The sequence below is a fragment of the Procambarus clarkii genome, chromosome 46, assembly GCF_040958095.1.
Source record: "Procambarus clarkii isolate CNS0578487 chromosome 46, FALCON_Pclarkii_2.0, whole genome shotgun sequence".
Taxonomy (NCBI): Eukaryota; Metazoa; Arthropoda; class Malacostraca; order Decapoda; family Cambaridae; genus Procambarus; species Procambarus clarkii.
The window spans coordinates 15,554,214-15,570,262 of NC_091195.1; the positions used below are offsets into that span (position 1 = coordinate 15,554,214).

A 16,049-nucleotide genomic window follows, 5' to 3' on the forward strand; every position below is an offset into this window, starting at 1 on the left:
GACCATAAACATGCAGCACAAGGACACTGGGGACCATAAACATGCAGCACAAGGACACTGGGGACCATAAACATGCAGCACAAGGACACACTGGGGACCATAAACATGCAGCACAAGGACACTGGGGACCATAAACATGCAGCACAAGGACACACTGGGGACCATAAACATGCAGCACAAGGACACCTGGGGACCATAAACATGCAGCACAAGGACACTGGGGACCATAAACATGCAGCACAAGGACACACTGGGGACCATAAACATGCAGCACAAGGACACTGGGGACCATAAACATGCAGCACAAGGACACACTGGGGACCATAAACATGCAGCACAAGGACACACTGGGGACCATAAACATGCAGCACAAGGACACTGGGGACCATAAACATGCAGCACAAGGACACACTGGGGACCATAAACATGCAGCACAAGGACACTGGGGACCATAAACATGCAGCACAAGGACACACTGGGGACCATAAACATGCAGCACAAGGACACTGGGGACCATAAACATGCAGCACAAGGACACACTGGGGACCATAAACATGCAGCACAAGGACACACTGGGGACCATAAACATGCAGCACAAGGACACTGGGGACCATAAACATGCAGCACAAGGACACACTGGGGACCATAAACATGCAGCACAAGGACACTGGGGACCATAAACATGCAGCACAAGGACACACTGGGGACCATAAACATGCAGCACAAGGACACACTGGGGACCATAAACATGCAGCACAAGGACACACTGGGGGACCATAAACATGCAGCACAAGGACACACTGGGGACCATAAACATGCAGCACAAGGACACTGGGGACCATAAACATGCAGCACAAGGACACTGGGGACCATAAACATGCAGCACAAGGACACTGGGGGACCATAAACATGCAGCACAAGGACACACTGGGGACCATAAACATGCAGCACAAGGACACACTGGGGACCATAAACATGCAGCACAAGGACACTGGGGACCTTAAACATGCAGCACAAGGACACTGGGGACCATAAACATGCAGCACAAGGACACACTGGGGACCATAAACATGCAGCACAAGGACACTGGGGACCATAAACATGCAGCACAAGGACACTGGGGACCATAAACATGCAGCACAAGGACACACTGGGGACCATAAACATGCAGCACAAGGACACTGGGGACCATAAACATGCAGCACAAGGACACTGGGGACCATAAACATGCAGCACAAGGACACTGGGGACCATAAACATGCAGCACAAGGACACTGGGGACCATAAACATGCAGCACAAGGACACACTGGGGACCATAAACATGCAGCACAAGGACACACTGGGGACCATAAACATGCAGCACAAGGACACTGGGGACCATAAACATGCAGCACAAGGACACACTGGGGACCATAAACATGCAGCACAAGGACACACTGGGGACCATAAACATGCAGCACAAGGACACTGGGGACCATAAACATGCAGCACAAGGACACTGGGGACCATAAACATGCAGCACAAGGACACTGGGGACCATAAACATGCAGCACAAGGACACACTGGGGACCATAAACATGCAGCACAAGGACACACTGGGGACCATAAACATGCAGCACAAGGACACTGGGGACCATAAACATGCAGCACAAGGACACACTGGGGACCATAAACATGCAGCACAAGGACACACTGGGGACCATAAACATGCAGCACAAGGACACTGGGGACCATAAACATGCAGCACAAGGACACTGGGGACCATAAACATGCAGCACAAGGACACTGGGGACCATAAACATGCAGCACAAGGACACAGGGGGACCATACCATAAACATGCAGCACAAGGACACACTGGGGACCATAAACATGCAGCACAAGGACACTGGGGACCATAAACATGCAGCACAAGGACACACTGGGGACCATAAACATGCAGCACAAGGACACACTGGGGACCATAAACATGCAGCACAAGGACACACTGGGGACCATAAACATGCAGCACAAGGACACTGGGGACCATAAACATGCAGCACAAGGACACACTGGGGACCATAAACATGCAGCACAAGGACACTGGGGACCATAAACATGCAGCACAAGGACACACTGGGGACCATAAACATGCAGCACAAGGACACACTGGGGACCATAAACATGCAGCACAAGGACACTGGGGACCATAAACATGCAGCACAAGGACACACTGGGGACCATAAACATGCAGCACAAGGACACACTGGGGACCATAAACATGCAGCACAAGGACACTGGGGGACCATAAACATGCAGCACAAGGACACTGGGGACCATAAACATGCAGCACAAGGACACACTGGGGACCATAAACATGCAGCACAAGGACACACTGGGGACCATAAACATGCAGCACAAGGACACTGGGGACCATAAACATGCAGCACAAGGACACTGGGGACCATAAACATGCAGCACAAGGACACACTGGGGACCATAAACATGCAGCACAAGGACACTGGGGACCATAAACATGCAGCACAAGGACACACTGGGGACCATAAACATGCAGCACAAGGACACTGGGGACCATAAACATGCAGCACAAGGACACTGGGGACCATAAACATGCAGCACAAGGACACTGGGGACCATAAACATGCAGCACAAGGACACTGGGGGACCATAAACATGCAGCACAAGGACACTGGGGACCATAAACATGCAGCACAAGGACACACTGGGGACCATAAACATGCAGCACAAGGACACACTGGGGACCATAAACATGCAGCACAAGGACACTGGGGACCATAAACATGCAGCACAAGGACACTGGGGACCATAAACATGCAGCACAAGGACACACTGGGGACCATAAACATGCAGCACAAGGACACTGGGGACCATAAACATGCAGCACAAGGACACTGGGGACCATAAACATGCAGCACAAGGACACTGGGGACCATAAACATGCAGCACAAGGACACACTGGGGACCATAAACATGCAGCACAAGGACACTGGGGACCATAACATGCAGCACAAGGACACACTGGGGACCATAAACATGCAGCACAAGGACACACTGGGGACCATAAACATGCAGCACAAGGACACTGGGGACCATAAACATGCAGCACAAGGCACACTGGGGACCATAAACATGCAGCACAAGGACACTGGGGGACCATAAACATGCAGCACAAGGACACACTGGGGACCATAAACATGCAGCACAAGGACACTGGGGACCATAAACATGCAGCACAAGGACACTGGGGACCATAAACATGCAGCACAAGGACACCTGGGGACCATAAACATGCAGCACAAGGACACACTGGGGACCATAAACATGCAGCACAAGGACACTGGGGACCATAAACATGCAGCACAAGGACACTGGGGACCATAAACATGCAGCACAAGGACACTGGGGGACCATAAACATGCAGCACAAGGACACACTGGGGGACCATAAACATGCAGCACAAGGACACACTGGGGACCATAAACATGCAGCACAAGGACACACTGGGGACCATAAACATGCAGCACAAGGACACACTGGGGGACCATAAACATGCAGCACAAGGACACACTGGGGACCATAAACATGCAGCACAAGGACACTGGGGGACCATAAACATGCAGCACAAGGACACACTGGGGGACCATAAACATGCAGCACAAGGACACACTGGGGACCATAAACATGCAGCACAAGGACACTGGGGACCATAAACATGCAGCACAAGGACACACTGGGGACCATAAACATGCAGCACAAGGACACACTGGGGGACCATAAACATGCAGCACAAGGACACACTGGGGGACCATAAACATGCAGCACAAGGACACACTGGGGGACCATAAACATGCAGCACAAGGACACATGGGGACCATAAACATGCAGCACAAGGACACACTGGGGACCATAAACATGCAGCACAAGGACACACTGGGGGACCATAAACATGCAGCACAAGGACACACTGGGGGACCATAAACATGCAGCACAAGGACAAGGACACTGGGGGACCATAAACATGCAGCACAAGGACACACTGGGGACCATAAACATGCAGCACAAGGACACACTGGGGGACCATAAACATGCAGCACAAGGGACACACTGGGGACCATAAACATGCAGCACAGGACAAGGACACTGGGGACCATAAACATGCAGCACAAGGACACACTGGGGGACCATAAACATGCAGCACAAGGACACTGGGGGACCATAAACATGCAGCACAAGGACACTGGGGGACCATAAACATGCAGCACAAGGACACACTGGGGACCATAAACATGCAGCACAAGGACACACTGGGGGACCATAAACATGCAGCACAAGGACCACTGGGGACCATAAACATGCAGCACAAGGACACACTGGGGACCATAAACATGCAGCACAAGGAACACTGGGGACCATAAACATGCAGCACAAGGACACACTGGGGACATAAACATGCAGCACAAGGACACACTGGGGGACCATAAACATGCAGCACAAGGACACACTGGGGGACCATAAACATGCAGCACAAGGACACACTGGGGGACCATAAACATGCAGCACAAGGACACACTGGGGACCATAAACATGCAGCACAAGGACACTGGGGACCATAAACATGCAGCACAAGGACACTGGGGACCATAAACATGCAGCACAAGGACACTGGGGGGCCATAAACATGCAGCACAAGGACACTGGGGGGCCATAAACATGCAGCACAAGGACACACTGGGGACCATAAACATGCAGCACAAGGACACTGGGGGACCATAAACATGCAGCACAAGGACACTGGGGACCATAAACATGCAGCACAAGGACACTGGGGACCATGAACATGCAGCACAAGGACACACTGGGGACCATAAACATGCAGCACAAGGACACTGGGGGACCATAAACATGCAGCACAAGGACACACTGGGGGACCATAAACATGCAGCACAAGGACACACTGGGGGACCATAAACATGCAGCACAAGGACACACTGGGGACCATAAACATGCAGCACAAGGACACACTGGGGGACCATAAACATGCAGCACAAGGACACACTGGGGACCATAAACATGCAGCACAAGGACACACTGGGGGACCATAAACATGCAGCACAAGGACACACTGGGGACCATAAACATGCAGCACAAGGACACACTGGGGACCATAAACATGCAGCACGAGGACACTGGGGACCATAAACATGCAGCACAAGGACACACTGGGGGACCATAAACATGCAGCACAAGGACACACTGGGGGACCATAAACATGCAGCACAAGGACACACTGGGGACCATAAACATGCAGCACAAGGACACACTGGGGGACCATAAACATGCAGCACAAGGACACACTGGGGACCATAAACATGCAGCACAAGGACACTGGGGGACCATAAACATGCAGCACAAGGACACACTGGGGGACCATAAACATGCAGCACAAGGACACACTGGGGACCATAAACATGCAGCACAAGGACACTGGGGACCATAAACATGCAGCACAAGGACACTGCGGGACCATAAACATGCAGCACAAGGACACACTGGGGACCATAAACATGCAGCACAAGGACACACTGGGGACCATAAACATGCAGCACAAGGACACACTGGGGACCATAAACATGCAGCACAAGGACACACTGGGGGACCATAAACATGCAGCACAAGGACACACTGGGGGACCATAAACATGCAGCACAAGGACACACTGGGGACCATAAACATGCAGCACAAGGACACTGGGGACCATAAACATGCAGCACAAGGACACACTGGGGACCATAAACATGCAGCACAAGGACACTGGGGGACCATAAACATGCAGCACAAGGACACTGGGGGACCATAAACATGCAGCACAAGGACACTGGGGGACCATAAACATGCAGCACAAGGACACACTGGGGGACCATAAACATGCAGCACAAGGACACACTGGGGACCATAAACATGCAGCACAAGGACACTGGGGGACCATAAACATGCAGCACAAGGACACACTGGGGACCATAAACATGCAGCACAAGGACACACTGGGGGACCATAAACATGCAGCACAAGGACACACTGGGGACCATAAACATGCAGCACAAGGACACACTGGGGACCATAAACATGCAGCACAAGGACACACTGGGGACCATAAACATGCAGCACAAGGACACTGGGGACCATAAACATGCAGCACAAGGACACACTGGGGGACCATAAACATGCAGCACAAGGACACACTGGGGACCATAAACATGCAGCACAAGGACACTGGGGACCATAAACATGCAGCACAAGGACACACTGGGGACCATAAACATGCAGCACAAGGACACTGGGGGACCATAAACATGCAGCACAAGGACACTGGGGGACCATAAACATGCAGCACAAGGACACACTGGGGACCATAAACATGCAGCACAAGGACACTGGGGGACCATAAACATGCAGCACAAGGACACACTGGGGACCATAAACATGCAGCACAAGGACACACTGGGGACCATAAACATGCAGCACAAGGACACACTGGGGACCATAAACATGCAGCACAAGGACACACTGGGGACCATAAACATGCAGCACAAGGACACACTGGGGGACCATAAACATGCAGCACAAGGACACACTGGGGGACCATAAACATGCAGCACAAGGACACTGGGGACCATAAACATGCAGCACAAGGACACTGGGGGACCATAAACGGAAGCACTACAGCATTCCCAGTGTGTGTGTGTGTGTGTGTGTGTGTACTCACCTAGTTGTACTCACCTAGTTGTGTTTGCGGGGGTTGAGCTCTGGCTCTTTGGTCCCGCCTCTCAACCGTCAATCAACAGGTGTACAGATTCCTGAGCCTATCGGGCTCTGTCATATCTACACTTGAAACTGTGTATGGAGTCAGCCTCCACCACATCACCCCCTAATGCATTCCATTTGTCAACCACTCTGACACTAAAAAAGTTCTTTCTAATATCTCTGTGGCTCATTTGGGCACTCAGTTTCCACCTGTGTCCCCTTGTGCGTGTTCCCCTTGTGTTAAATAGACTGTCTTTATCTACCCTATCAATCCCCTTCAGAATCTTGAATGTGGTGATCATGTCCCCCCTAACTCTTCTGTCTTCCAGCGAAGTGAGGTTTAATTCCCGTAGTCTCTCCTCGTAGCTCATACCTCTCAGCTCGGGTACTAGTCTGGTGGCAAACCTTTGAACCTTTTCCAGTTTAGTCTTATCCTTGACTAGATATGGACTCCATGCTGGGGCTGCATACTCCAGGATTGGCCTGACATATGTGGTATACAAAGTTCTGAATGATTCTTTACACAAGTTTCTGAATGCCGTTCGTATGTTGGCCAGCCTGGCATATGCCGCTGATGTTATCCGCTTGATATGTGCTGCAGGAGACAGGTCTGGCGTGATATCAACCCCCAAGTCTTTTTCCTTCTCTGATTCCTGAAGAATTTCCTCTCCCAGATGATACCTTGTATCTGGCCTCCTGCTCCCTACACCTATCTTCATTACATTACATTTGGTTGGGTTAAACTCTAACAACCATTTGTTCGACCATTCCTTCAGCTTGTCTAGGTCTTCTTGAAGCCTCAAACAGTCCTCTTCTGTTTTAATCCTTCTCATAATTTTAGCATCGTCCGCAAACATTGAGAGAAATGAATCGATACCCTCCGGGAGATCATTTACATATATCAGAAACAAGATAGGACCGAGTACAGAGCCCTGTGGGACTCCACTGGTGACTTCACGCCAATCGGATGTCTCACCCCTCACCGTAACTCTCTGCTTCCTATTGCTTAGATACTCCCTTATCCACTGGAGCACCTTACCAGCTACACCTTCCTGTCTCTCCAGCTTATGTACCAGCCTCTTATGCGGTACTGTGTCAAAGGCTTTCCGACAATCCAAGAAAATGCAGTCCGCCCAGCCCTCTCTTTCTTGCTTAATCTGTGTCACCTGATCGTAGAATTCTATCAAGCCTGTAAGGCAAGATTTACCCTCCCTGAATCCATGTTGGCGATTTGTCACGAAGTCCCTTCTCTCCAGATGTGTTACCAGGTTTTTTCTCACGATCTTCTCCATCACCTTGCATGGTATACAAGTCAAGGACACTGGCCTGTAGTTCAGTGCCTCTTGTCTGTCGCCCTTTTTGTATATTGGGACCACATTCGCCGTGTGTGTGTGTGTGTGTGTGTGTGTGTGTGTGTGTGTGTGTGTGTGTGTGTGTGTGTGTGTGTGTGTGTGTGTGTGTGTGTGTGAACCTCACAATATCTCACATAATATTCACATATAAAATTCTTACATATAACATATGTATATACATACGTATACCATATGTATATACATACATATAACACGTATAACGTACATATTCACATGTAAAAAAAAACCGATTCACAAACGATTGAATATATAACTACTTTAATTACCCCTCAAGAATACAGTTACACAATGCATTAACTTGTGTTAATTACTCAGCATAACTGGGAATAACATTGTTATATTGAATAACAGAAGCGAGATGGTTAATTATGCCTTGAGGCGAGACCTTGCCTCGCAAGACATAGCTGACATAATTAATGTATTAATAAGGAGGTGGCTCTCAGTCTCACGCGATTTGATAATTAAAATCTATAGTTAAAATGTTAATTATTTAAGAGTCGACAGATATGCTATTTTAAAATCTCTTAGTTCATTAAATATTTGCCAATTATTTTGCTAAAGTTTCAAGAACAGTATTATTATTGTGTTTGCATTATTATATCATAATTATAAAGTATGTTTTCTCTAATAATCCTTGATATAATCCTTCACCCTGTTATCCTTGACCACCGTCCGGTCCAGTATGCGGAGGTGGGCACACTACTGGGATTCGTGAGCAATAAAACAGGGATACAAATTCACGTAAGGGACCGACTAAACAAAGCTAAAGCTGCCTTAGGGAAACTGAGGTGATTCCGAAGCCTCGGTACAAACATATTGATTTATCTATTCACCTAGTTGTGCTTGCGGGGGGTTGAGCTCCGCTCTATCGGCCCGCCTCTTAACTGTCAATCAATCACCTGTTACTAATTACTTAGTAATTCCTCCCCCCTCCCCGACACACACCCAGGAAGCAGCTCGTAACAGCTGTATATCTACCAGGTATCCATTTACTGATAGGTAACAGGGGCATCAGGGTGAGAAAAACTCTCCCCATTTTATTTCTGCCATCACCGGGGGTCGAACTCGGACCGTAGGATTACGAGTCGAGAGTGGTGTCAACTCGGCTATCAGGCCCCCAAAGGCTATATAAGGCTCAAGTCCGGCCGCATCTAGAATATCCCACAGTACCAATACACATCTTAAAGAAAACTAACATGCAAAAACATAAATAAGGCGCTAAGGAGAGCAGCAAAACACCGTCCACCATATGATCAGACAATCCAGGAGCTCCAGGAACTCCTGAACACACAGCCACTAAACATCAGACTGCAGCACCAAGCCATCAGGGTGTGGAACACCATCCTAATGTTAAAGGACCCAATGTTAGAAACATTACTCCAAGATGAGACGCCCCGCTCCCACAGCTGGTGGCCCAAGATGAGACGCCCCGCTCCCACAGCTGGTGGCCCAAGATGAGACGCCCCGCTCCCACAGCTGGTGGCCCAAGATGAGACGCCCCACTCCCACAGTTGGTGGCCCAAGATGAGACGCCCCACTCCCACAGTTGGTGGCCCAAGATGAGACTCCCCACAGCTGGTGGCCCAAAATGAGACGCCCCACTCCCACAGTTGGTGGCCCAAGATGAGACGCCCCGCTCCCACAGTTGGTGGCCCAAGATTAGACGCCCCGCTCCTACAGCTGGTGGCCCAAGATGAGACGCCCTACTCCCACAGTTGGTGGCCCAAGATGAGACGCCCCACTCCCACAGCTGGTGGCCCAAGATGAGACGCCCCGCTCCCACAGCTGGTGGCCCAAAATGAGACGCCCCGCTCCCACTGCTGGTGGTCCAAGATGAGATGCCCCGCTCCCACAGCTGGTGGCCCAAGATGAGACGCCCCGCTCCCACAGCTGGTGGCTCAAAAGCCTCGATTTACTAAATGACAACCCAGCCCCACAGTACGTAATTCCCAGATGATATACTGACCAAAAATCCATCAACAATTGATGGTAATGTTGGCCATGGCTATTTCATCAAATCGCCTCATTTTTATGGGGCCACGTGAGCGAACAAGCTTGAATGGTCCCCAGGCATATATGCAACTGAAAAATTCGTATTTCTGTTGCACACGAGGCCCCACAAAAATGAGGCGATTTGATGAAATAGCTATGCCCAAGATTACCATCAAAGTGCCGTCGGGGTGGTGGTTCAAATAGCCTCGGCTATCATCGCCTTTTGTACGGTTACTGATGGTCGAGTGGTTTAAGGCACCGTGTACACCAGTTGCAATGTGCTCCTGGTGGTCTGGGTTCGAGTCACTTCTGGGGTGTGGAGTTTTCAGTTGCATATATACTTGGGGACCATTCAAGCTTGTTCACATTTGTGTTGCTCACGTCTCTGGTTAAACCATGGGTTTCTCATCTGCATTTCATTGTTATCCTTTTGGACCTGGACAAACTTGTCTGCTGCCTCCTTGCACTTCTGCGTGATGTAGCCCATCATGTCTTGGGCTGTCTTTCCCCTGAGCTCTCTTTCCCATGTTATATCTGTTAGGAATTTCCTTATCTCATAGTTACCCTTTCGGAATGCCATCCTTTTGTTTTCAGTTCCCCTCCTCGAGTTCCTTAAACATTCCTCAACCAGATACTCAAACGTCAGTACACTGTGGTCGGTCATTCCTACCGGGGCCTCGAAACCGATTTCCCTTATGTCTGAGTCGTTCAGAGTGAAGACTAGGTCGAGTCTCGCTGGTTCATCGTTTCCTCTCATCCTTGTGGGTTCCCTGACATGCTGGCTTAAAAAAAATTTTGTCGTCACCTCCAATAGTTTAGCTCTCCATGTATCCTCACCTCCATGCGGTTCCACCAGGCTATGTGGAAGCATCGGAATGTGTATATATGAATGCTACACAGTATTCATCTATAGACATCCACATATATGGCGAAACACATGTGAAGAACCTCTCACACACTCACAGCTCCCTGACAAGAGGGAGCCAGCTTAGCTTAGCTGCCAACACCCACACATGGTGTCAGCAAGGCGGGCAGCCCGTCTGCTTTCATACCTCTCACTGTATTCCCCACTTCCAAACTTCCCTTCACCTGTGCTTCTCCATCCTCTTTACTCCCCCTCTTTACTCCTAGTAAAATAGGGCAACCCGTTCTCGCAAATTCGTAAAGTCAATATTGACTTATTAACTACGTGCATAGGTGATATACTAAACATAATAGATACCCTTAAAAAGATTCATAGAAAACACCGACCTTACCTAACCTTGTTAGTATCTTAAGATAAGCATCTTATTGCTTCGTAATTACAATTATTACTTAACCTATACCTATTATAGGTTAGGTAATAATTGTAATTACGAAGCAATAAGATGCTTATCTTAACATACTAATTAGGTTAGGTAAGGTCGGTGTTTTCTATGAATCTTTTTAAGGGTATCTATTATGTTAAGTATGTCACCTATGCACATATTTAATAAGTCAATATTGACTTGTTAAATTTGCGAGAACGGGTTGAATAGGTACCTGGGTGTTAGTCAGCTGTCACGGGCTGCTTCCTGGGGGTGGAGGCCTGGTCGAGGACTGGGCCGCGGGGACACTAAAGCCCCGAAATCATCTCAAGATAACCTCAAGATCTCAAGATAACCCCCCCCTCCAAAAAAATGGACAGGGGTGTAATAAACTCCGTCGGTGCCATTAACATTTCCCCACCATCGAATTACCCATAAGCTAATGGCCTCCCCATTACCCAGGCCTATTCCCAGAGATGTCTGGTCTCTGGTCCCATGGAGGCCTGGACCCAGATTCACGAAGCAGTTACGCAAGTACTTACGAACGTGTATATCTTTCCTCAATCTTTGACGGCTTTGGTTACATTTATTAAACAGTTTACAAGCATGAAAACTTCCCATTCAACTGTTGTTATTGTTATAAACAGCCTCCGGGTGCTTCGGAGCTCATTAACTGTTTAATAATTGTAAACAAAGCCGCCAAAGATTGAGAAAAGATGTACAGGTTCGTAAGTGCTCGCGTAAATAAGTGGGCGGGGAGCCGAGGAAACTAGCATAGATTGTGGGTGAAGACATTCTTCCCTTGTAGGTTATTGAACTAAATTTAGTTAGTGTGTACTGGAAGATGACTTGGGAAGGTCTCCAACGACCTCAGAAGGTCGTTAGTTGTGGGAACCGACCTGTGAGATTTATATTTAATTTATATGAATTTATATAGAATTTATATTTACGTTAATTTGTATACTTCGATAGCAATTTGTATGATGTTAAGTGGACTGTATTTCTGCAATAATCTCACAAATCGATCCTCTACACATTAGGGGGGGTTTATATTGAATTTATATATATGCAGCCAATCAAACTACAGTATTAAACTACATATATTGTTAAACATTGAAGAGGTTCCTTATCTTATTGTACAGCAGGCCTTAGTCCACCGGATATAACTAGGATGTAGACACCGAATTATCCTCTTTGAGGTAGCTTCCATCACCCAGTAACTGGTACACAAAGCATGCTTCCTCGTCTTGACCTGTCAAAAGGGCGCTAGCTATAAAGCCAGAATCCTAATATATGACAGCTATATCAGAGAAAACACTGTACATTGAACCGTAAAGACCTAGGCTTAATTACCTTTTATTAAGAGGCAGTTCGTATTCTAACCGGTCGCCCCTATCTAATGACATTAATGGCCATAAATGATAGATAAATGGGTTTCGGCAGAACACTTAACTTGTATTTGTTGACAGCGTGTTGATGATGGTACACCTTTGGTTTCCATAACACTTTGTCCAAGTAAAATTAACAGGAGCCGTATTTGCTCCCGTGAGCCTCTGTGGTCTAAGTACAATAACAATGGCTGACCACTCCCTCCTCACTGACGCTACTGGCCTACATTATCCAGATGACAGTAAGTGATAGAAGGGTCACATTTACTCTATTATAATTCTGATAATTAAGTTAATTTATATGAGATGTTTTTATGATGGTAAAGTCCAAAGACTAATGTATTTAAGAATAATTCCCACCATAATAGGTGGTGAATTTATAATAGTATGTGGTAATGATATCCCATTTTCTATAGACGGAAATTCCACTACAAGTTACATTTTCTATGGGTTAACTTGTTTATACAACACAGCAATATTATCTGCCTGTATGATATTATTAAATGGTGTCGGGTTTTCCGACATTAGTTGACCAGAGCACACACTAGAAGGTGAAGGGACGACGACGTTTCGGTCCGTCCTGGACCATTCTCAAGTCGATTGTGAGGGGAGTTGTGTAGGGAGAAGATAATGTGCTGCTTGAGATGTGATGTACTCACTTTATCTTACACCAAATTGCCTCAATATAGGATTTATCCTGATCCCTTCCAAGTGCCATATAGTCGTAATGGCTTGGCGCTTTCCCCTTGAAAACGTTAATATTTTGAGGTGCTTTAACAGTTAGGATATATTTACCTGTAATTTTTTTTTTTTAAATAAAGTTTGTTTACTATCGGTATTTTAGCTAATTTTCCCGCTAATAAATTTTGAGTCATTCAATTTCTCATCACAAGCTGTTTTGGAAGTTTTCCCCGTGTTCATCTATTCTATTGTGATTAAAAGATGCCTCCCCCCCCCCCATTCTCAGTAAGTAAATTAAAGAGTTTCCATAAATTATTCCAAGTAATTAATTTCCCAAAGTTTTCCGACGTCATTGGAGTATTTATTATTGAACTCCATCTTCGCTGGGAGGGCAATAAGTCAGCCACATTCCTCTGCAGGGGAGCGGAGGCCGTGTTAAGTATTAATAATCATTACGGGACAAAACAGATGGGTTTTCCCTGTTAAGTATTCACTTAATGTAGAGTTGGTGAGAACATTTTTTGGGTCAAAGTGGACTTTGTAAGCTGTGTTAAGTTGGGGTGAAATCGGGGTTGGAATCTGGTGTTGCAAAGGGCTGGTCAGGCCACGGGCTGGTCAGGCCACGGGCTGGTCAGGCCACGGGCTGGTCAGTCCAAGGGCTGGTCAGGCCACGGGCTGGTCAGACCAAGGGCTGGTCAGGCCACGGGCTGGTCAGTCCAAGGGCTGGTCAGGCCACGGGCTGGTCAGACCAAGGGCTGGTCAGGCCACGGGCTGGTCAGACCAAGGGCTGGTCAGGCCACGGGCTGGTCAGTCCAAGGGCTGGTCAGGCCACGGGCTGGTCAGACCAAGGGCTGGTCAGGCCACGGGCTGGTCAGTCCAAGGGCTGGTCAGGCCACGGGCTGGTCAGACCACGGGCTGGTCAGTCCAAGGGCTGGTCAGGCCACGGGCTGGTCAGGCCACGGGCTGGTCAGACCACGGGCTGGTCAGGCCACGGGCTGGTCAGGCCACGGGCTGGTCAGACCACGGGCTGGTCAGACCACGGGCTGGTCAGACCACGGGCTGGTCAGGCCACGGGCTAGTCAGACCACGGGCTGGTCAGACCACGGGCTGGTCAGCCTCACACAACACTAACGATAGGTCGTGTTGTGATGTAGGAGGAAGCAATACAGGAGTGTTGTTGCTGTGTTGCAGAGATCAGTTACCGGCTGCAGACGGCGCGGTGCTCGGTGCGGCAGCTGCTGCTCCACTACCTGCTCCCCTGGCTCTACAACATGGAGCTGGTCGACCCCAGCACGCCGTCTGCCCCGCCCTCCACCTCCTACTGCCAGGTATGTCACCCTCCCACTGGAAACAACATGTAATTGTTTGGGAGAACGAACCACTAACTGGATTAGTGTTGCTGGTTTCCACAGGATGGGAACGCGTTTTATCCCGCACTAAAACACTCCGAGTCACCAGGTAAACAATGCAAGGGCAACAACAGGTGGATATTAGTGATAGTTACTCTCAGCATCATACTTAGGGAGCAGAACCCGGCCTGCGGCTCACACAGACCCCAAGGGTAAGGCTGAGGAAGTAATTCACAAGTGGAGTGATGCAGCATCCTCCTCCTCCCTCCCTGCAGAAGTAAGCAGGGAACAGCTCCTGCGATATAATGACAGAAGAATTAGGATAACAAGAGCACTGTCTAGTGATGACGAGTATGGGGAACCAATCACAGCCCAAGTAAGGGGGGGATATGAAAAAGGGTAAAAGTACAGCACCTGGTGAAGATGGCGTCACCTGCGACATACTCAATGCACTGTGTGAAGTGTCTGGGAATCCACTACTCCACTTGTTTAACAAGTCATTCCTAAGTGGAGTGTTGCCCACACAATGGAAACACACAATAATTGTTCCCATACCGAAGCCCAATGACCCTGCAACCCGTTCTCGCAAATTCGTAAAGTCAATATTGACTTATTAAATAAGTGCATAGGTGACATACTAAACATAATAGATACCCTTAAAAAGCTTCATAGAAAACACCGACCTTACCTAACCTTGTTAGTATCTTAAGATAAGCATCTTATAGCTTCGTAATTACAATTGTTACTTAACCTATTATAGGTATAGGTTAAGTAATAATTGTAATTACGAAGCAATAAGATGCCTATCTTAAGATACTAACAAGGTTAGGTAAGGTCGGTGTTTTCTATGAAGCTTTTTAAGGGTATCTATTAGGTTTAGTATATCACCTATGCACGTAGTTAATAAGTCAATATTGACTATACGAATTTGCGAGAACGGGTTGGACCCTGACAATTACAGACCTATCAATCTCATGTCATGCACTTGCAAAATGCTTGAAAGGATTATTATAAACCGACTATTGCACAAAATAGGCAGGCTAGGGGAGGGGGGTCAATGGATTTGTTAAAGGACGGAGCACAACAAATTGTATAGTTAATTACCTGGCTAATGACACAGCTAAGGACTCTGTATTTGTTGACATCAAAGGAGCCTTCG

General features: G+C 48.1%; 1 protein-coding gene across 1 annotated transcript in view; it reads left to right on the forward strand.

Moving 5' to 3' along the window:
* The window catches only part of fry (Protein furry), a 542,054-nt gene that overhangs the window by 283,755 nt on the left and 242,250 nt on the right, over window positions 1–16,049 (forward strand). Inside the window, 1 exon segment of the mRNA XM_069301552.1 lies at window positions 14,733–14,869. Within this exon segment, the coding sequence (XP_069157653.1) occupies window positions 14,733–14,869 (137 nt within the window).